Raw genomic sequence first — 22,171 nt, 5'->3', positions numbered from 1 at the left:
CTGAGGAAGGCTGGAGAAAAAGATGTTTTCAACAGCAGTATTGCACCAAAAGTAGCTACAATATTACAATGATACTTGCACATAAATGGAGATATCTGAAGTCTCACTGTTTACTGTTCTAGCCTGAAAACACTAACTCATAATCTGCCTGTTTGTGACATGAAAGTGTATATAGCTGAATTTTTTCTGGGCCTTTTTTAACACTGCTGTCAATGTAAAGGATCTGTTTTGGACACGATGGACGCTGCAGCCGCTTGGGGTGGGAACATTTCATAATGGGTCTGCTGCCTAGGGACCTAGGTTTCCTCAGGGTTGATTAAAAAAAAGAGATTTGTTTCACCAAAGACACACAGGGTCACTTTTTTTCCCACAGTGCTCACCATAGTCCTGCTGTTCAGAGATATGTCACGAAAACCTGCCATCCCTCTAAAAACATAAACAAAGAGAGACAAATATAGAAGGCAGATTTACTCTGCTGCAGCTTAAACATGGATATAGCATATTACATGGCTTAAAAAAGAATCAGTAAAGCTCAGATAAGACAGTGTCAGATTCTGTCCTATCTGGGCTGTAATTGTTTGTATTGGAAAGAAGTGGCTGCTAAATTGAAGATGTTTGTTCATTCAGATTTAAGCTTCCCGAATGGTCTAGGAGAGTAAACCTCACTGTCTGTGAAGTCAGACTGTGTGCACCCTTTATGTAGCTTGTTGCTTTGATGTGGTCTTTCCCATGAAGTATATTCCATATGTCTGCACGCTTCCTTTGCTGTTTTTTCCATTGTCTGTTGTAGTGTGTAGTATTCTTGTGGCGTCCTGATAGTTTGTCATTGGTCTAATTGGTCTTTTCTTGCATTCAGTTGCATATTACCCTTTATTTTCTTTCTGTCCCCCCCCACACACACACACATACTTCTGTTTGTGAGTTTGAATCTTTTCTATTCACCTTGTTATTTAAAGATGTTTTTCTCTTTGTAGTACTCTCATTGCAGTTGGTCTTCCACTCATTGTGGCATCCTTGCTGTTTGTAAACATTTCGTTCGTTTCGTGGTTATGATGGTTTGCTGTGTCAGTGATGCATCACACCCACACTGGGGCTGGAAAATTTCCCCATCCAGGAAGTCGGAGCGTTCCAGCTGCACCCTGGGAGGCTTTGTGGATATTTTTCTCCTTTTTGTTATAAATTACACTTTTTCCTCCTTTTCCAAGTGCAAGCTTTACTCCCCTGGGATACACTCAAGCAAACAATTGGCTGCAAATGTGGTTTGAACAGCAGTTCCCACCTTATCGAGGACGGCTTTATCAGTGCCAGATGTTTAACTAAAACATGCAGCTACAGTATATAGCAAATCCCAGGAGTGGGATTATACACTCTAGTTGCATCCCGAGGCCGAACGTGGGCCACATGCATCCCGCTGAGGTTGGCTTTAGCATTCTTCCTTGTTAGCTAGTGACACTTTGAGTGTAGCAGGGTTGTTTATGAAAACTGGAACAGGTCAATCAGCCACCAAATTCCCAGCATCTGTGGGAAAAACAACTGCGTTATGTGCCAGTGAAAGTATTTTAGAGTTCATGTGTATGAACTACAGCACAATGAAAAAAGGTTTCTCTCCCTCTGTCTTGCTCTCAATCTGTCTGTCTCTCCTTCACCTCTTTTTATTAGAACCAGGAGGCGGGGGAGGAAATGAACTAGTCATGTTTTTGGAGCAGCTTGAGTGCTTTGAGCTTTTCGTTTTGGGAGCGGAAGTGCCAAAGGCAGTTAATTCAGGGCGACAACATGTATCTGGTTTGAGTAAGTGGCTTCGGGTCTATTACAGAACTGCCACACTTATCAGGTCTTTCATCTCTTTTACACCTCAAAATACAGCTGATGGAAAATTCGGGAATGCTGACATTAAAATGGAGTTGACAGATATTGTCTTTTATTAATGAAAACTGACAGGATTTATAATCTCAGATAAGATTGAGATTAATCTTCAAATGAATGTTTTTTTACACACATGAAAATAGAACAATCTTAAAATATGTGCTCTAAAATTGAAGTCAAATATCTAGTAAAATCTTTAAATGGGATAAGATTTCTTAAGAAACATTTCACAATTTTTCAACTGGCCAACTCCCTCTCTTCCTCCTCCACCCTCGCTCTTCCCAAGACTCACACTTCCGCCCTCTTTCTCTTTCCCACCCTCTTGCGTACAGGCGTGTGATCCATCCTTAACTGTTTCCAGACGTCTGTGTGCTGCAGGCCTTAACCCCCCAATCCCATACATAACAGCAAACCACCCCTCCTCTCTTCCATCTTCTCTTCTCGCCTCAGCTGTGCTGTGAAGCTGCAACCTTCAGGTCTTTAACAGTAGTAGTGAAAGCTGGTGATGGTGAGCTTTGGTCAACTTTAACCCCAGTAGGTCTTAAATCAGTTCTGGGATGCTGCATTTGCGTCGGTGTACAAAATGATATCTCATAAGTGTTGAGATACCATAGCAACCTTTTTGAGGTACAAGTCCATTCCTGGAAGAGGCTTATGTGAATGCCCTCATTTTCACTTTTGTTTACACCAAAACCAATTAATGGCCCAGCACGGCTCTAGAATAGCTTGGATGCAGCATTGTTGCCACTAAGCGTGTTGCAAAGTCGCACACAGTGACCCGTTTGTTAGTGGGCAGAATGCTGGTGAACCAGGAACAAAAAGAGCCAGACATTGTTGCTCTGTCCTGGTGCAGCGAGGCATCAAATACCTCCAGAGTAAGCTACATCTGCACCTCAGACTCTGTGTGTCAGCCAGGAGCCATGAAAGGAAGCAGCTTGACAACAAACCAAATGCTTTCTGCTTCTTCTTCCCTTTAAGCAAAACTTGATGCCATTTTCTTTCATTCAGTGTAGATTGTTCTGACATGAAATATAATGAAGTTTTTTATTTAACCTATTCACTGGAGCTCATAAGAGCAGAAGTTAATCCATCATGTTGTGAAGTTCATCTTTCATGCACAGAAGTTGTCTCTGGTGGCCTTATGTGTCATTTGGAGTGAACTCAAATGAGAGCTTCCTGTTGTTTTGCTCAGTTTGACTAATGTCTGTTGAACATCTTTAGAACATACCAATCCGTCCTTTTTTATCTATGAAGTAAGATGATTGAAGCAGATAATTTTTAAAAATGTCACATGAGATTTCATCTGATTGCAGGACAAACGTGCCTGAAAGTGTCCACTATGAGGAAGGTGACAGCATCGGCACTCCACCTGATCGTCACATTTACAGGTGAGAATTAAGTTTCAATCTACCAACAAAAAGTGAAAATGTGTTGGAAAAAACAACTTTCTTTGATAGGCAAGCAAATGCTGTGATGCCAAGCCCAGGCAGATCAGTTTACAAGTTAAGGGAAACGATTTAGCTGAACTGGGACTTTTTTTCTTTTATAAAGCATCCAAATGACACTTTAAATAATTGAAGGGGCTTCTAAACTTGTAGGACTTCTAATGAGGAAGAACTTGTGTTAACACTGGAAAGGTAAATATAATGGTTTGATATTAATATAAGCAATGATCAAAATACATAAATAATGCATCTTTTTTTTTTTTTTTTTTTTTTGTTAGCTGTCCAGTCTGTGAGATAAGAAAATGCTTTGATCTAAAGGACAGATGCCATTTTAAATCCATCTGTCATTGTCATGGGGTCCTTATCCTCCCACTCATCTGCTCCGGACAGCTCGCATCCTTCATCAATTAGCGATAGAGCAGGATCTGGCGAACGCTGTTGATTTAACCTCTGACCTCATGCAGCAATGTCTTTACCCCTCATGTTGACCTTGTTTCTTGTTGTGTAAACTGCAGCTTTGCTGTATTTCTGCACTGAAGTCTGCTGCCTGGAGATCAAACCTGTTGACAAAGAGTTTGTCCTGGCTCAAGGCTCCTCTCTGATCCTTAAATGCTCCGGCTCTGTGGGTGTGACGTGGGACTTTAAGAGGAACGACGTGCCTTACTTTCAAGTGGAGCAAACCCAAAATGATCCACAAATCTACCACATTGATGATGATGGCACTTCTAGTGTTCTGAGCTTGTGGAACGTAAGCTGGAAGCACAGTGGTGTTTATCAGTGTGTTGATCGTCTCATTGGGGACACCAAGGAGGTGGCAGTGTTTGTCCCAGGTGGGGCTTTGTTTGTTTACCTTTTATTTAACTTACTTATTTAGAGTGAAGTCTTTTTTCATTGCTTGCTGACATGAAATGAAATGAGTCACATGTCTTGCTGCAGATCCTGAAGTGTGGTTCATTGAGAGCTCCCATGGCATGGTGACAAAGACCAGTGAAGAAAGCACCATCCCCTGCGTGGTCACCAACCCAAACATTTCTGTTACCCTGCATGAGAAGGATACTGACATGCCCATCAAAGGGTTGTATATTCCCAGTGAAGGGTACAAAGGACCAGTGGAGGACAGGACATACTTTTGTCGGGGAGAGCTGAACGGAGAGGTGAAAGACTCTCAGGCTTTCTACGTTTTCAGCATTGTTGGTAAGTGTTCAGGTTAAAGAGTTTGCCAAGAGAAACAACTCTGTGGTCATGACTTATTCACTCCCCTGTGTACTGAAAGTTCAGAAAGTACCTGAAACACACACAATTTGCCAGCCTCTTTAATTTAGTCGCAGCCCACATTAAAAACCATCACATTTAATCAGAGTGCCTCCCATAAAAAGCTATTTAAAAAAAACAAAGTTAGTTCGAAACTACTTTTCATTCCCATTCTGGCCACCTTGCAAATCTCTGATGGAAGACTTATGGGACAGCAAGATGATTGGAGAGCAGATAATAAGAAAACGATTGGACTGTTGTGTCAGAGTGCAGCTGTACAGAAACAAAGGCAGAATATTTTGTACGTTTGTGGCAGGATAAAGTAAATGAACTTTTGCCAACTTCAGTTTTCTATGATAGATGCAAATATAGTTTTCAGGTTTTATTTTTACAACCAGATGATTAATTAGAACTGAGGTCAACTTTCTGATATATTTTCCTGTTAAATGGCATTCCCATCATCTCCTCCTTCTCTCCCCCACACTTTCTTCTCATCCCAGTCCCAGAAGCTATCGACGCCTACGTCAACGCTTCAAAGACAGTCCTGAAGCAGGGTGAGCCGCTGACTGTAAACTGCACGGTGCACGGAGTGATGCTGGTCTTTTTTTCTTGGGATATTCCCAACAGAGAGGTGAGTAGGAGTGGAGCAGAACAAGCGCTTTTGTTCAGTTTCCCCTTTGTGATCCCTCTTCAGCCTCATGGTCGAGCACAGATTGAATCAAGATGTACAGACACGCCTTAGTTTTATTTCACATGTGAAGCTGCTCACAAATACATTGTAGGTGCTGTAAATGTTAGGAGTTCTTTGGTTTGGTTTTAGATCATTGGGAGGTTTGCTGATTATATCAGTTTTCAGTTTACGTCTGTTAAGGAGACTTTGTAACGCATACACTATTTCGAAAGTTGAAGTGGTCATGTGATCTCTGCTATGCCTCAGGTACGGTGTCAGGTACTAATCAGCTGTCATCCTCTGGGTTTATGAACTTATCCATTAGCAGACATAAGTTTGTTTATCAGTTTATTGAGATGACTTAGAGTGCAAACAACTCTTTCCCTCAAGTTTTATTGTGAAAATTTACTTACATTTTCATGTTATTCTATATGACACTAATATGTCATTGTTATTATTTTCCTTTTTCTTTAAGCTTAATAAAGTTGAGCCTCTGAGAAACGTCCTGTCTGCCATGAGCATGCGCTCCTGCTTGATCTTTCCTAGTGCCACGGTGGCCCACAGTGGAAGCTATGTCTGCCATGTCCATGAGGGTGTCCAAGACCAGAACGCCTCTGCCAGCGTCAGCATCACTGTGCTCGGTTAGACTCACAGAAAACTAAAACAAACTGATGCTGTACAGATTATTTTTGTGCTTTGCCGACAGAGAGAAGACTGCTTATTATATCTACCTTGGCAAATTAAAGAGAGGGGGTGCATTTAAGGGAATGAAGATCAGGATTATTTATTTCTGTTAAAAGTGTGAAATAAACCTTTGACACGGTGTGAACGTCCTGAGTGATACCTTGAAAAACAGAGCTTCCAATCAGGGGGACCGGCCACTTTATATTTAGACTCCAAATGAATAGATGTTTGTGTAAGGGAGATTTAACTTTAAACATGGGCACACAGTGAATCAGCAACTTATAACAGCAGACTGAGAGCCAGTAAAAGCAGGAATCAACGTACTCAACTGTTCTTCCGTGCTCTGTCTCTTGACCATCACTGCATGCAGTGTCGGTCTGTGAATGCTTACTCCATCTGCAGCGAGGTGTGTTATGTTTATAAAACCCTTGAATAACATGAACCTCCATGTTCAATATAGACAGGAGCACAGGACAGTTTTTTTAGGTGCAAACTGGAAATATCAGTGGAAAAGAGACACACTGTCTGCTGTAGAATATCAACAATGGGCAACAACATTACGATCCATTATCCTTAGTAACGAAATTTATAGAGTCAAAACTAAAGCAGCATATCAGATGGTCTTGTTGGTCCAATTACCAAGCAGAGTCCAAGCTAATGTTGAAATGTGTTGTCTGACTTTGCAAAATCTTTCAACTTTATAATTTCTTTTAGGCCACTTTTAGTTTCTCTTTGCTGTAACAGTATTACATAAACAACATTGATGACCACAATATAGAACCTGAGGAGCCAGGTAGAATCAGGCAGCCAGACACATGACTAAACAAACGCTACTGCAACGTTTGCTAACAGCTTTAATTAAAAGATAGTGAAACATTATATTTCGGCCAGTACTAAGAGACTGTTTTTTTCCAAGCAGGACAAGAAATTGATTCTTGCAGATTTGCATTATCAGTAGGAATGTGTTAAGTATATTAGATGTATTCTACAATATGTTGCTGATGTTGTGTTTTTCTCTCAGAACAAGGTTTTGTGCAAGTGAAGCCAGCTCAGCCGCAAAACATTTCAGCCAGGCTACAAGAGAATGTCGAGTTGCGAGTGGAGATTGAGGCCTACCCTCCCCCCCAGGTTCGCTGGACCAAAGATGGCACCACCATAAACGGGGATAAAACCATCACCTTCAGACAAGAGCATGAAATTAGGTAAAACATGTAGCCTGAGTGTGTAGCTGTCCCCTTAAAAATACACCATATACAACAAAGGCCCTGTTCACCTTACATGCCTCGTTACATTTAAACAATTAGTGCAGAACCTGTGATATTTTGGCCACTTCCAGATGCATCTACTTCCTGTCAGTCACCACCAGATGAGCCCACCACAGAGAGAAACACAATACTCTCCAGAGGGACGGGCTACATCTTTCATCGGGCAGGAACCATAAACACAAAATACCTGTCACAACTTAAATAGGTCTATCAGACAAATGGTAAACAAAACTTTAACTGTGGATTAACTGCAGGGTTTTGTTTTTACATACAAGAAAAATGTAAAAGAAAATGATCTAAGTGACATATTGACCGCTCAAGGGTAGAATTAAAAGAGCATGTCGACAAACTGAGCATTATTTCCTGTTTGAGTTATCAGCTTTTTTTCTTTTTATACCAAGTAGTTTCTTCCTGAAAGAAGTTTGCTGGCAAACAACTCACAAATATTTCAAAGCGTTCAAATGCTTGTTTCCTCTATAAAGAAGGCATATTATCTTGCAAGATGTGACACCCAAATATAAAAAGAAAAACAGCCCTTTAAGGACAAACCCAAGGCTTCCTTACCTTTCCAGAGTAAATGATCAAGTATAAAGACTCCTGATAATCAGTTTTCTGTATTTATTTATTGTTATTTATGTTTTATGTTTTATGTATTTTAAATTTTTTATTAATCCAGGACTAATTCAACTGAGATTAAAAATCTCTTTTCTGCAAGGAAGTCCTAATCAGGTCATAAGAAGGACTAGTAAATATAAAAGTGCATTTTGAGGGAAATTAAAGTATCAAACCCTAAGTTATACAGACTTGCTTCAGATTAATTTAATTAAATTAGCTTCTCAAAATTCTAATAGTTTTGAAGCTGTCTGGCTCTGAGAACATAAAGCAGACAGAAATCCCGGTTTGACTTAACTTAGTTTGTCCATAGAAATATATGTATATAATATCTCTTGATTATTGATCATATTTCTTTTTTCTCAGGTATGTCACCATTTTGACGTTGGTGAGGGTGAGGATAGAGCAGAAGGGTCTCTATGCTGCTCTTGTTACCAACGGTGACGACTCAAAGCAAGTGTTCTTTGACCTGGAAGTCCAAGGTGAAAGGATGATTTCAGACACCTAAACTCATCCTGGTTTTCAGGGTGTTTTTGTGCTTTGTGCTAAAGGTTAAAAACATTTCTTTTCTCACGCGCTTATGCATAAAATCTGCATTTTTTTAACTTATCTTGCTTTTAATCATTTTAATGTAATTTATTATTTTATTGTGATTGTGTGTTGATGCCTTTTACTATTTCTAAATATCTGTAACACTTTTGTTTTATGTAAAGCCCTTTGAATTGTCCTGTACATGAAATGTGCTATACAAATAAACTGCCTTGCCTAATGTAATGTTAATGGTCTCTTCACTCTACCTGCATGTGTAGTTCCCTCCCAGATTAAAGACCTGACTGACTACCATCTGCCAAATGCAGTCAATAAATTTGAAGCCTAAGAGCAAATAAAACAATAATTTATGTGCTGAGTGATCATTATTATTATTATCAGAAGTTGTTTTCATGACTTTCTCACTCACTGCAGGTAGATATGTCCTCCTCTTTGGAGACAGAACTGATTTGATTCCTGACTGAACAGACCAGACATCCTGAGACATCTTGTTTCAGAGTGATGACGTTTGTCTCATTATTTCCAGAGAGGAGCTCAGTGTCTCTCAGTGTGTGTCCACCCAGAGTCCAGCTGTACTGAAGACTGCCCCCTCCATTGGGGGAGCAGGACACCTTCGTCTCTCCCTGAGACAGACTCTCTGAGACCAGCTGGACAGAGGACACAGGAGCTGAGAGAAACACACGGATGACTTTTCATATTGGAAATAAACTTGTGTAATTATTTAAATAAAGGATCAGGGAGGCTCAGAATACCAGTATGTACAGAATATCATGTTATATAGACCATCAGCACAATGTGGGATTTACATTTATTAATGTCTAAATTCTTTAGGTAGAAAGTAGTTATTTACCTTGAACAGTCAACTGGAGAGTCTTTGTTCTTGTTAACCTTTTTTGTGAATCAGACATTAAAAGTCTATATTCACCACTGTCACCCCTGTTCATTATTCATCCTAAATGTTCCATTCCTGTGAATATAGAGAGATCTGTTCTACTTTTCATTTAATGTAATTGTATTATCTATCCATATGAGCACTCCACCCTTTTCCAGCTGAGGACCATGGTCTCGGACTTGGAGGTGCTGATTCTCATCCCAGCCGCTTCACACTCGGCTGCGAATCGCTCCAGTGAGAGCTGAAGATCACGACCCGAAGCCAACAGAACCACATTATCTGCAAAGAGCAGAGACCCAATCCTGAGGCCACCAAACCAGATCCCCTCAACACCTCGGCTGCGCCTAGAAATTCTGTCCATAAAAGTTATGAACAGAATCGGTGACAAAGGGCAGCCTTGGCAGAGTCCAACCCTCACTGGAAATGATTCTGATTTACTGCCAGCAATGCAGACCAAGCTCTGACACTGGTCGTACAGGGACCGGACAGCTAGTACAAGCGGGTCCAGCACTCCATACTCCCGGAGTACCCCCCAGAGGAGTCCCCGGGGGACACCGTTGAATGCCTTCTCCAAGTCCACAAAGCACATGTAGATTGGTTGGGCAAACTCCCATGCCCCCTCAAAAAACCTGAAGAGGGTGTAGAGCTGGTCCACTGTTCCACGACTGGGATAAAAGCCACACTGCTCCTTCTCAATCCGAGGTTTGACTATCTGACGGACCCTCCTCTCCAGCACCCCTGAATAGACCTTACCGGGGAGGCTGAGGAGTGTGATCCCCATGTAGTTGGAGCACACCCTCCGGTCCCCCTTTTTGAAGAGGGGGACCACCACCCAAGTCTGCCAGTCCAAGGGGAACTGTCCCCGATGTCCACACGATGCTGCAGAAGCCAAGACAGCCTGTTATGGCCACTGCTGAGTGGAAGCAAAAAATTGAAAAGGCTGCTGCAGAGTTCAGCCGGGAGGGGAAGCTGGAATGGCACAGGCCGCTTCCCCTCACCTTATTCACTGTAGTCATGCTGTAGCAGTGAGGCTGGTCAGCGCAGGTGGCCTCGTCTCCGAGTGTGGCAGAAATTGGTAGCATGGTTTACTGGGTGTCCGCTGCGCTATGTGGTAGTCTGTTTGATGTGTGACTTTTCGAGTGAGTGCAGCAGGATAAATCCTGGCTGCTTGTGTGTTCCCAGTGGGGGACGGTAGATCAGTCCGTTTTAGTCTGGACTTACCTTTTGTTTTACACTCAGTTTTAGTTCAACCTTTGCTACACTTCGGTTTGTGTTCTGCCATTGTGGTTATCTTTTGTTTAGTTTGGTGTTGGGCCAGTTTAGTATTTTGTTTGGGACGACGGTCACATTAGTTTATGGAACTGCTGCTCTTTTGTTTGGTTTGGTTGTCACACCGAGTTCTGTACATTCTTTTGGTTTCACTCGGTGGGTTTTATACAGGGTTTTGTTAATTCCTTTGTATTTATTTCAGCAGTTTCTCTAACCCCAACACTTGGTTATTTCTTTTACAGGTTTTATTCGGCGTTTCACTGCTGTGCCAATAAAATGAGCTTATTATAATTTTACATCTGTCCCAACGTTATCTTTTTTTTGTTACGCCCAATCATACCCCTACTTTGGGTCGTAACAAATGGGGGCTCGTCCAGGAGCCTTTCTTTTATCATCTGGAAGGTTCCCTGGAGTTATGCGTTGGGAATGACTCAGCCATTTTGTCTTGTGGACACGAGTAAGAGCTGTTTTGAAAAGACTTCCTTTTGGCTACTTCTGGTGGAGAGTGGTGCAGATTGGAGGGTTCACTCCATTTTTGGGAATTTGGCACCCAGAAGCTGCTATGGCTCCGGTGGGAGTGTGTGTGTGACGGAGGTGAGTACCTGAACTTTTGGGCTGCAGCTTTTGCAGGGCGGTCTGGCTTAGGGATGACCCTTTGTGAGGAGGAGGACTTACCTCTCGAAAGTTGGGAGGGTGAAGCAGGAAAGTGCCTGTAGTTCTCCCCTGTTGCGCCGCCACCTGTTCTGACACCCTAGTGGGGGTGACGGAGGTGGCCGGTTGTGTGTGAAAGCTGCGTGTGTTCCAATGCCTCTCCTCGTTTGCTGCTTGTTAGTACTGGGTGCCTGTGTTCTGAAGTGTGGGGGTGAACTCACCATCGGCCCCTTTTGGCTTTGTGGTGGCTGGATGGTTTGCGTTTTGTTCATTGTTTGTGTGGGAATGAGCTGGCCTCTTTGTGTTTGTGTTTCAAAATCCTCGAGAGGATGTCAGCAACCTCAGCCCTAGAGATAGGAGAGCCAGCACCAGCTACCCCAGACTCTGCTTCCTCATCAGAAGACGTATTGGTGGGATTGAGAAGGTCTTTCGAAGTATTCCCTCCACTGCCTCACAACGTCCCGAGTCGAGGTCAGCAGCCCTCCATCCCCACTGTACACAGTGTTGATGGAGGTCAGCAGCCCTCCATCCCCACTGTACACAGTGTTGACGGAGCACTGCTCCTCCTGAGCCACCGGATGGTGGACCAGAATCTCCTCCAAGCTGTCTGGAAGTCATTCTCCATGGCCTCTCCAAACTCCTCCCATGCCCAAGTGTTTGCCTTAGCGACCGCCGAAGCCTCGTTCCGCTTAGCCCCCCGATACCCATCAGCTGCCCCTGGAGTCCCACAAGCCAAAAAGGCCCAATAGGACTCCTTCTTTAACTTGAAGGCATCCCTTACTGCCGGCGTCCACCAACGAGTTTGGGGGTTACCGTCACGACAGACATCGACAATAGAGGCACGGAACACAGCCCATTCGGACTCAATGTCCTCCACTTCGCCTGGGACATGGTTGAAACTCTCTCTGACAGGGGACTCTGCCATACGTTCCCAGCAGACCCTCACAACGCGCTTGGGCCTGCCAGGCCTGACCGGCATCCTCCCCCACCATCTGAGCCAACTCACTACCAGGTGGTGATTAGTTGACATCTCCGCCCCTCTCTTTACCCGAGTGTCCAGAATATGCGGCCGCAAGTCTGGTGACACGACTACAAAGTCAATCATCGAACTGCTGCCTAGAGTGTCCTGGTGTCACGTGCACTTGTGGGCACTCTTATGTCTGAACAAAGTGTTCGTTATGGACTGCCCATGACGAGCACAGAAGTCCAACAACAAAACACCACTCGGATTCAGATTAGGGGGGGCCGTTCCTCCCAATCACGCCACTCCAGGTCTCGCTGTCATTGCCCACATGAGCATTGAAGTCCCCCAGCAGAACGAGGGAGTCCCCGGAAGGAGTGCTCTCCAACACCCCCTCCAAGGACTCCAAAAAGAGTGGGTACTCTGAACTGCCATTTGGTGCTTAAGCACAAACAACAGTCAGGGCCCGTCCCCCCACCCGAAGGCGGAGGGAGGCTACCCTTTCGTCCACTGGGGGAAACCCCAACGTACAGGCACCAAGTCGGGGGACAATGAGCATGCCCACACCTGCTCGGCACCACTCACCGGGAGCAACTCCAGAATGGAAGAGGGTCCAGCCCCTCTCAAGGACAGTGGTTCCAGAGCCCAAGCCATGCGTCAGGGTGAGTCCAATTATATCTAGCCGGAACCGTTCAACCTTGCGCACCAGCTCAGACTCCTTCCCCGCCAGAGAGGTGACATTCCACATCCCTAGAGCTAGCTTTTGCAGCCGAGGATCAGGCATCCAGGGTCCCCGCCTCTGGCAGCCGCCCAGCTCAGACTGCACCCTACCCCTATGGCCCCTCCTGCAGGTGAGCCCGACCAGGCCCCATGGGCAAAGGCCCAGCCACCAAGCGCTCGCCTCCGTGCCCCACCTCCAGGCCTGGCTCCAGAGGGGGGGCCCCGGTGACCCACGTCCGGGCAAGGGAAACCTTGGTCCTTGTTATCTCCTCATCATAGGGGTGATTTGAGCCTCACTTCGTCTGGTCCCTCCCCTAGACACCTGTTTGCCATGGGTGACCCTACCAGGGGCATGAGCCCCCAACAACATAGCCGCTAGGATCGGCAGGACACACAAACTCCTCCACCACGATAAGTGGCGGCTCAATTAACATAATTTATTATGTTAATTAATATGCACAGTAGAGGAATGTCTACCTTTAATAAAGCCTGTTTGGTCAGGATGGATTATTAGAGGGGTTATTTTTTTCTATCCTTCTATCAGAACTTTATTCATTGTTTTTTTGTTTTTAATTGGTCACAGGGCACAGATTCTGGTACCTTACCATACAACTGTGGAGGATTGAAGAGGGATTTGCTTTTCATGACATTAGATACAACATAACCCTTTCTCACAAGAGGTATTAATGAAGTTTAATTTCTGCAGTTAATCTAAGTATTTCTGAGGTGCTGAAAAAGGGGAGACCACAGTTTCAGTATTTTCCATGAAAAAAATAAACAAACAGAAAACAATACATTACTTAATCCAAAAATAATACTGTATTGACATCAGTTGGTTTTCTTCATGCTAAATTCAGCATGGTTTCATGGCTATGACAGTGAAATAAAGGTTAGCAGTGTACAAAAGGCACATACAAAAATCTTACGTACAACACAAAAATCATTTACTGTGTGACACTCAATAACAACGCTGTGATTTATCATTAGAATACTCCAGGTTTTGGAAATTATGTAGTCCAAGGATTTTATACTAATTGTGTGACTGATGAAACATGAACGTCACAAACAGGAAATGTGGGACTATGACTGTTGTTGTGTCACTCTGGCTGCACTGGAGAAAACAGGAACTCTCTCTAGCAAATGATCAAAAAAGTAGAAGGTTACTGGTTCTTTTCTCATCCAGATTGGTGGACATTTACAGGACTCACTGCACCCATAGGCCATAGCCATCATCGAAGTCTCCTCACACTGGCCATAACCTGTTTCCTCTCTACATCTAGTGAGCTTGAGGCTAACACCTCTAGACTGAGAAACAGCTTCTTTCACAGTCATTTCAATGCAGCCACGTACACACGAATTCCGTTTGTTTTTTTGTTTCTTTGTTTTTTTCTCAAATTTTCTTTGATTTGATTAAATTGTTAAAAATATACTGTTAAACTGTTATTAAAACAACAACAATGCAACTTTTTTTATACAAAAATTTATAATACAACTTTATTTTGTTGTAGGACAGCTAAGAGGGAGCTATGGATACAGTTGGAGAATAATTTAATAAATTAAAGAGTAAGTTCAATTTTAATATGCTGGCATTAAAATGAAAACTAGTTATCTAATATTTGGGAATAGATTAACCAGCATAAATAAGTAACACTTTTAGAAATAAATAAAAAAATGCCTGAAATAAAAATCCTTTTAGTAATAATAGATGAAAAATTGAGCTAGAAAAACAATATGAACTATATTCATTTAAAAACATCTGAATCAATTTAAGTTTTTTATAAAAGTAAAGATTTTTTTAAAATCCGTCACTACTGTATACATCGTATTGTTCCTTCATACAAATCCACTCATACAGGACCTAGAAACTCCCTAATAATATTGACATTTAAAGACCTGTATTGTATTAAGGTGAGGTAAGATAAGATAGCCCTTAGGAGGGCTATGTTAAAGGTGGACATGTGTTCAGGGTGGGCAATGATCTTTTGTTTGGTGTTTGTGACCATCTGCACTGTGTTCTTGTCTTCAGCTGTGGCGCCTGCGTTCCACACACTCAGACAGTATGTAAGTACACTTTCCACTGAGAAGGGATAGAAGGTCGTTAGTAATTTCTTGTCCAGATTGTTCTTCCTGAGGACCTGTAGGAAGTGTAGCCACTGTTGAGCCATCTTCACCAGGATCCTGATGTTAAAGGTCCAGGAGTGGTCAGCTGACATGCAGGTGCTCAGAAACTTGAAGGTGGAGACAATTTCCACCCGTTCTCCATTTATGAGGAGGGGGATGTGGGCCTGTATGTGTTTTCTTAAGTCATTGAGGAGTTCTTTAGTCTTTTGGACATTCAGGCTCAGGTTATTGTCTGAGCAGCAGAGTGACAGCTTCTCTACTTCAGCCCTGTATGCTGTCTCGCCCCCATCCTGGACAAGTCCAACCATGGCGGTGTCATCTGCATATTTTATAATACAGTTCAATGTGTGAGTTGAAGAGCAGTCGTGGGTGTACAGGGCTCAGAACGCAGTCTTGCGGGGAACCAGTACTACGTTTGAGTGTGGAGGAGTAGTATGGGCCACATCTAACAGACTGTGGGCGACGTGACTAAAAGAGTTGTGTTCTTTCATACGACTATACAAATCCACTCATACAGAACCTACAAATTCATTGTTCATCAAACTGAAAATACTGAAATTTGAAAACAATTTAAAATTGTTTGACGTACAGAGTTAAAAATGACCAGTACTTTATTTTATTTAAATTTCAAACACTTGAATGAAAATGAGCATATGAAGAAAAATGACAAGGTTTTCCTATTAAGGGAGAGCAAAATCAGTAAAAAAAAAAGGGTATAAAAAACCAGCTGTAAGAACAAACGCTAAACTTCATTTATCTCTACGAGAGGGGTTCAATCTTGAAACAGCTGCAGTGAAGAGATTAAAAACAAGTCAAATATTAGGCAAATAACAAAACTATATAATTAAAAGATATGAAACAATAAATGAGGCTCATTGAAAACCATAAATATTGTGTATTACGGTTTATTATGAGTGGGTGTCATTATCATTGTGTGTTCTGGTTTGTGATGCTCTGGATATCCTGATGAAATGCTGTGTTTAAGTATTTAAGTTTAACAAAAACAAAAAACAAAAGAAAGGTTTTTGGACTATAAGATTTAATTTTATCCTAAATCTCTTTTGAACTTTGCAAGTGTTGATTTTGTGTGTTAAATGTTCTACCAAATATAAATCAATAAATAAATGCCAGGGCAATTAGAAATTATTCAGAAAAAAATCATTGTATTTCACATTTGGTGTACAACAAGAGTGGTTGTATTTTTGTCTAGCTAGATAGCTACCTCCATACTCTCATATCTCCATGCTTCTTCCCTCCTGAAACAACACACGTGTGCAGCAGAATTTTCTAGATGGGCGGGGGAGTGAGCTGTCTGTCTGCTGTGAGTGAGAGAAGCTAAACTACTAAAAAAAATAAAAAATAAAAAAAAACATACAGACGCTTTAAACGCTGCCGTGTCAGTTTGTACTCGATGTTCACGATATATACATTTTACATATCCCACAGAAAACTTTTTGGGATACATCGAGTATATCCGATATATCGCCCAGTCCTAATCCAAAACAGAAGTAAAACTCCCTCTTAGTGATGACCAGGATGGCTAACACAAATGAATATTTTATTATTAAATTTTTTAAATAAATCACACAAAATGACAAATTGAGGTTTTTAATGTTATGCTTCTAAAGATTTGTTTGATAGGAAACAAATACATTGAATAATTCTTTTATTCACAAGTACATCCATCTAGTATAAAATATATCCATCCTTCCATCCATCCATCCTTCCATCCATCCATCCTTCCGCCAGCCAGCCAACAATAGCAACAGAAATTTTTACAAAATGATAATGAGTTATTTACATATGATTGAGTGGTGGGAAGCAGCGGGGTGTGATGAGGAGGATAGACAGGGTGATGGGGTTGACAGGAACTGAATTGTATATTGGGTGTACTCTCGGAGATCTTCTGCAGATGACAGAGGGGGGAGTTGTAGTTGCAGTCTGAGGTGTGAACAGGAACAGTGAGAGCACGGTCCCCTACAGGACCCCGTGCTGCAGACTACCACATCTGATTAACATCCATGCATCCTCACATACTGTGGTCTGTCAGTGAGCTAGTTGATATTAACTTGGAATAATGTCTTTACTGAGCACATGGGTCTTTAGTATTTGGTATCGCTCAGTGATCATTTCTACTGTTACCAGCCTTTTGATAGCTGTGTAACTGATGGCTGCAAGATCACAAAGTATTTATAGTGTGTCAACATTCTTGTAATCATGTGACTTCCTATTAACTATGAATGATCTGTGTGAATGTGCAACAGTATTTATATCCTGTCTTGAAAGTGGGACTCTACATAAATATCAGTGTTGTTATATTATACTTATTTAAACCTTGGCCTTTATATTTATGTTTCCCTGAAGACAAGAGCATAAAACTAAACTTAGAAAACATCCTCCGTGAGATGTAGAATATTCTATATTTTATATTGTTATCAGTGCAGGTTCTTGCCATATCTCTGGGTCATGTTGTAGATTGTCACATGTTTATAAATACATCCCAACAAAGTATCACACTGTTGCATAAGTTGCTGTATCATGCTGTCGGTCTGGAGTTAGACAGATGAAAGCATTGTACTCGTCACACACTCGTGCGTTTCTGTTGAAACACATTTGGACATCTTGAAATCATCTCCTCCCTCCGTCTGCTGCAGTGCTTGTAAAGAACAGAGCACATCAAATCGTTCGTTTCTTCAGCTCATGTAACACGAAATCATCTCTAACTGGTTCAGTCCTCTGAGGTTGCTCTGAAAACTTAATTTGGCCATACTCCACCTCTCCCTCCACCCTTTGCTCCACCTTCCTTTCCTGACGTTGCACCATCCTGACATCAGCATAAGTCACTTCCTGGTCACTTCCTTCCTCTAAAGAGGAGCAAGAAAGAGTGATTTATATTTTGCTTTATAATTTCATCCAATGAGTAATGAAGGAGTAGTTTAACATTTTGGGAAACATGTTTACATTTGTTTGTCATTAATAAAAATTTACCTATTTTTGTTTTTTTTATTTTAATTTGAGTTGTTACAGGACAAAAGACAAGCCTGGGAAATGGAGGCTTTGTTACCTTGGTTGTACTGTTTTTTCCTGTGAGCCCAGATGACTGCGACACCAACAGCAAGCAGGATGAGCAGCGTTGACAGAACTCCAGCAATTACTGGCATGGGGTTATATTCTGAAACTAAACAGAAAGGAAAAAGTAAAAAAAAACATTGAGTGTGGTTTTGTGAGAACAGACAAAGAGAGACAATAAATTGCACCAGCAAATTCACAGCAGACGAGTCAATTTAATTATCAAGTTGTTGTTTTTATCAGTTCTTACACAATTCTTTTACAGAAACAGATATCATGGCTTTGGGAAACACACACTGAGACTTTTATTATATTTTTGTTTCTAATTAAAACACACAAAATGATCACATTATTAGTACAGCGTGAAATAACAATAACACATTATTTATTAAGGGAAAAGATTTAGATCTGCCAATACAACTTCATTTAATAGATGAAAAATAAAAAGTTATTAACCTTGAACAGTCAACTGGAGAGTCTGACTTCTCGTGATCTTCTTATCTGAATCAAAAGTTCTAAGTGTATATTCACCACTGTCAACACTGTCATTCAGATTATTGATCCTAAATGTTCCATTACTAGGAATAAAAAGTGCTCTGTCTTTCTAGAGTATTTGTTACAATCTCATTGTTTTTCCATTTGAGTATTACTAAGTTTCCTTTGTTCCAGTCATATCCTGGTATTAGTGAGGCGTTATCCATCAGCCGGAGGACCACAGCTCCACCCAGAACTCCATAACACTGAGCTCCATTCTGTCGACCGTCACAGTAAGTTTCAACACCTGCAACTTCAAAATACATATATGATAAAGAGAAAACCCCAAACCTCAGAAAAACAACAACATTTAAGGTATATGGATATACTGGCCTTAAAACAGAAAATGAAGAGTTTCATATTTTCTCATAAAGGGGAAGAAACACATTTATTTTTGTTTGCTGCCTCACACTCCCTCTGTTATTGGCTTTTTCATTTGTTTTTTAAAAAAAATCTCTTTTGTTGTCAGTTTAGTCAACATTTCTTTTAATTCTTAAAACCACATTATATTCAGATTTTGTCCATATTTACAGAACTATATTTGTGGTTGAGATCCCAAAAACTAAAACTGAAGAAGCATCATGTTTTAAAATATGATGCAACTTTGTTTGCACAAGTTTTCTGTGGGGTTTTTTTTTTTTTTTTTTTTTTTAAAGATTCGGGTCATTTATCAAAATTCAGTTGTGTGATTCATTTTATACAACATAAAAATAAATATTTATCTCATTTTAAATCTCTTCATCTTAAATGCATGGAGCTGAGCTCAGAATTAGCAAAAGGTGATAAAAACAATTAACAGAACTGAATTCATAAAACAACATACGCTTACTAAAACGTGTGGGATTAAACAGCAAAACTGAAACATATGAGTCAAACTGTTGAAATGTGACAGATGTTGAACTCACCATGACAGACTCCTAGGAGCATCAGCAACAGCCCAAGCCCAGCTTCCATGTCACTTCTTTTTAATGTTTGTGGATGAGCAGCTGCTTTTTCCAGCAGCCAGACCTGCGTTAAACAATGTGAAACGTCTCCTGTCACTGATCAGCCTCAGAAGAAAAGCTGTGTTCACAGGGTATGAAGAGATGAAAGGGGAAGTGAACACAACATGACCATGGCTAAAGAAAGGAGGAACCTCAAACCTCATCTTCAGACATGAGCTCAGACCTCAGCTCTAAAAGAAGAAATGACTGAGCTGACAACAATATGTCAGATATAGAAACTTTAACATGCCACTTGCTTATTTTGTAGTGAACGATCACAAAAATTTAGATAAATTAATCAACGATTTTTTGTATCTAAAATTAGAGTTTTATTGATAAGATTTTAACCAAAACACAATCCAAACTGAGTATGGAAGTTCTGAAAAAGTCCAGAACGGGTTCTAACTTTAAGGCCTTCTGCCTGCATGGCTCCATGTTTCTTACTGTAATGTCCAGAGCATTTAGTTAGGGTGTGAAACTAACAAATGATTTAGATTGTATGTAACTGTACTTATTTTGGAGGATCCTTTGGTTTTTAGCTCCAGTTCATCCTAAGCTTTAATCTAATTCTTATATTCTTACTCCTTTGTGGCACAAAAATAGCTAAAAGTTTTTAAACTTCCTCATACTGTATTGTTAATAAAGTCTGTGTTGGTATTGCGACAGCTGTGGTAGCTGATGTTTTGCTGAAATTATGTACAAGTTGTCTGTTGAATTTCATCTAGTTTTACTTTTCTGAAAGTATTTAACAGATGACAGAAGAAGGCAAAAGCATAAATATAAACCAACAAGACAACGATCTGGCAACAAAACATATAACCCAGTAGTTTAGAAACAGAGTTAACATGTAAATTGTTTATTTCTATTTAGAAGGAAAGTACAGTAGAGAGTAGATAATATCTCAGCTGAAAAATGTCTAAATATCAAAACTTGTTGTAATAAATGTTGCTATTTAATGCCTATAATCTTGAGACAATGTGCTCATTTTTGCATGGGTAGAATAGAATATTATAGAAAATTTTATGTGTATGTCAGTGTAAAATGATGAGTGGAAAAGTACAGTCTGTAAACCAGCAGAGGGAAACCTCACACCAATTAATGTGGGTCATAAACTTATCAAAAGCATAACATACTCTTTCACCATTAAAGATGCAATCCTTGATGTGGGATGAGGGAAACTTACTCAAATTCAACATGATTGTTTAAAGGTCCAATATTATGCTAAATTAATTATCTAAAGGTTTCCTAACAGTCATGTGTGTCCTCATAGCCTGTGTGTGAGGCCCAAAGATGAGAAAATTCTGTCACCTCTCTCACTTGCTTGCTCCTCTTTTTAATGAATGTGTGCTCAAACGGGTGAGTCTGAGATCTTTGCCTTTGTGACCTCACGAAGGGAAATAACCACTGCCCCCGGTAGTGGATACAGTCATTGACCTGCCAACCCAGCTAGCTGAGCTGCCTTCTAAACTCACAGAGCAGGCACCAGCGAAAGCCAGATCGTCTCCTAGAGAAGGGCGTGGACAGGCACCGCTCATGAATATTTAATGGTTCAGGCAGAGAAACAGCCTATTCTCCGTAGAGCTCTCTAGAGCAACTTTTGGAATGGCATAATATGGGATCTTTAAGAAAATGCAAAACTTTTGAATATTTTGGACTTTGAATTTGATGGCAGCAACATAACTGGTTGGAACTGGGTGATAGTTACCAGTGTGCAGTGGTGGAGCCAGACTTTTATACATGGGGTGCCCAGAGACTGGGCAAGACGTTATCAGGGTCTATCATGTACTATGGTAGGAAATCATTGTGTTCCTCTCACTACCGCACACACACACACACTACTGTGATAACTTTAGTCATATTATAGATATATAACATGAGAAATAAAACATATACCCTTTGTCTATACCTCTTATTCCAATGCAGGGTCGTGGGGAAGCTGGAGCCCATCCCAGCAATAAGCAGGCGAGAAGCAGGGTACACCCTGGACAGACCACCAGAAGAAATAAACATCTTTACATTAATAATCTGCATCACCAAGTACGAATTTCCACAGGACAGCTGGACAGCTCCATGTTGGGAGCTGTCCAGCAGATAAAATTAGGGCTGGGATTTCTCCACATTGTCATGCCGTTGCTTCAAATCAGCCTTACTAGCCTCTTGTTTAATTTAAACTAGATCATGTAACTTTAGTTCTGTCAGTGCTTTGACACTCAAGGTTGATGTGAAGGCCCTTCAGGAAGGAGGATTCTTTCTACAGAAATGTACAGCTATTGTTTTTCCTCTTGCCTCCCCAGAGTCTCTCCCGACTTCATGCGAGTCGGGACGACCACTCTCATTACTTGCAAGTAATTCTGTATTCAATACTTCTCCTGTAAATAAACCTTATTTACTTTTACTCGTTCCAGACTCTTGGTCATTTTTCTACAACACAGTAAATTATAGTTCCACGACCACCTTCATTCGCTCATCCTATATCTCCTCTTCCATGCTGTGTATTGTGTTTCCCGGTTGTTACTGTGTCTCTTCTTCATTCTTTGCCGGTTGTTGCTATGGTTCTTCTTCTACGTTTCGACGTTTGGAGGGCTAGATTGTAGATGAGTTGCGGGACAACATCGTCATGTGTGTGTTGTTC

At 41.2% G+C, this 22,171-nt stretch overlaps 1 protein-coding gene and 1 long non-coding RNA gene across 3 annotated transcripts in view; one reads left to right on the top strand and one right to left on the bottom strand.

Annotated features, from left to right (window-relative positions):
- Positions 1-8,667, top strand: part of LOC121642791 (platelet-derived growth factor receptor beta-like) — an 11,936-nt gene extending 3,269 nt beyond the window's left edge. Inside the window, exons 2-9 of the mRNA XM_041989741.1 lie at positions 3,177-3,251; positions 3,824-4,138; positions 4,245-4,502; positions 5,060-5,190; positions 5,705-5,870; positions 6,935-7,115; positions 8,157-8,272; positions 8,600-8,667. Coding sequence (XP_041845675.1) covers positions 3,203-3,251; positions 3,824-4,138; positions 4,245-4,502; positions 5,060-5,190; positions 5,705-5,870; positions 6,935-7,115; positions 8,157-8,272; positions 8,600-8,667 — 1,284 coding nt within the window. The 5' untranslated portion in view covers positions 3,177-3,202. The remainder of the gene's footprint in view (positions 1-3,176; positions 3,252-3,823; positions 4,139-4,244; positions 4,503-5,059; positions 5,191-5,704; positions 5,871-6,934; positions 7,116-8,156; positions 8,273-8,599) is intronic.
- Positions 8,668-16,545: 7,878 nt separating this feature from the next.
- On the bottom strand, positions 16,546-19,702 carry LOC121642639. Of its 2 annotated transcripts, none has more exons than XR_006010935.1 (4): positions 19,462-19,702; positions 18,479-18,803; positions 18,018-18,131; positions 16,546-17,817 (listed from the first exon to the last, which is right to left on the bottom strand). It is a non-coding gene; the product is annotated as an uncharacterized LOC121642639 (long non-coding RNA). The 2 variants fall into 2 exon arrangements; XR_006010934.1 differs by having other exon boundaries at positions 18,479-18,809; positions 19,462-19,701.
- Positions 19,703-22,171: the final 2,469 nt, after the last annotated feature.

Source organism: Melanotaenia boesemani, chromosome 7, assembly GCF_017639745.1.
Source record: "Melanotaenia boesemani isolate fMelBoe1 chromosome 7, fMelBoe1.pri, whole genome shotgun sequence".
In the NCBI taxonomy this organism is placed as follows: Eukaryota; Metazoa; Chordata; class Actinopteri; order Atheriniformes; family Melanotaeniidae; genus Melanotaenia; species Melanotaenia boesemani.
Note: the sequence above shows the minus strand (reverse complement) of the source record. Positions and strands in the feature narration are given on the sequence as shown.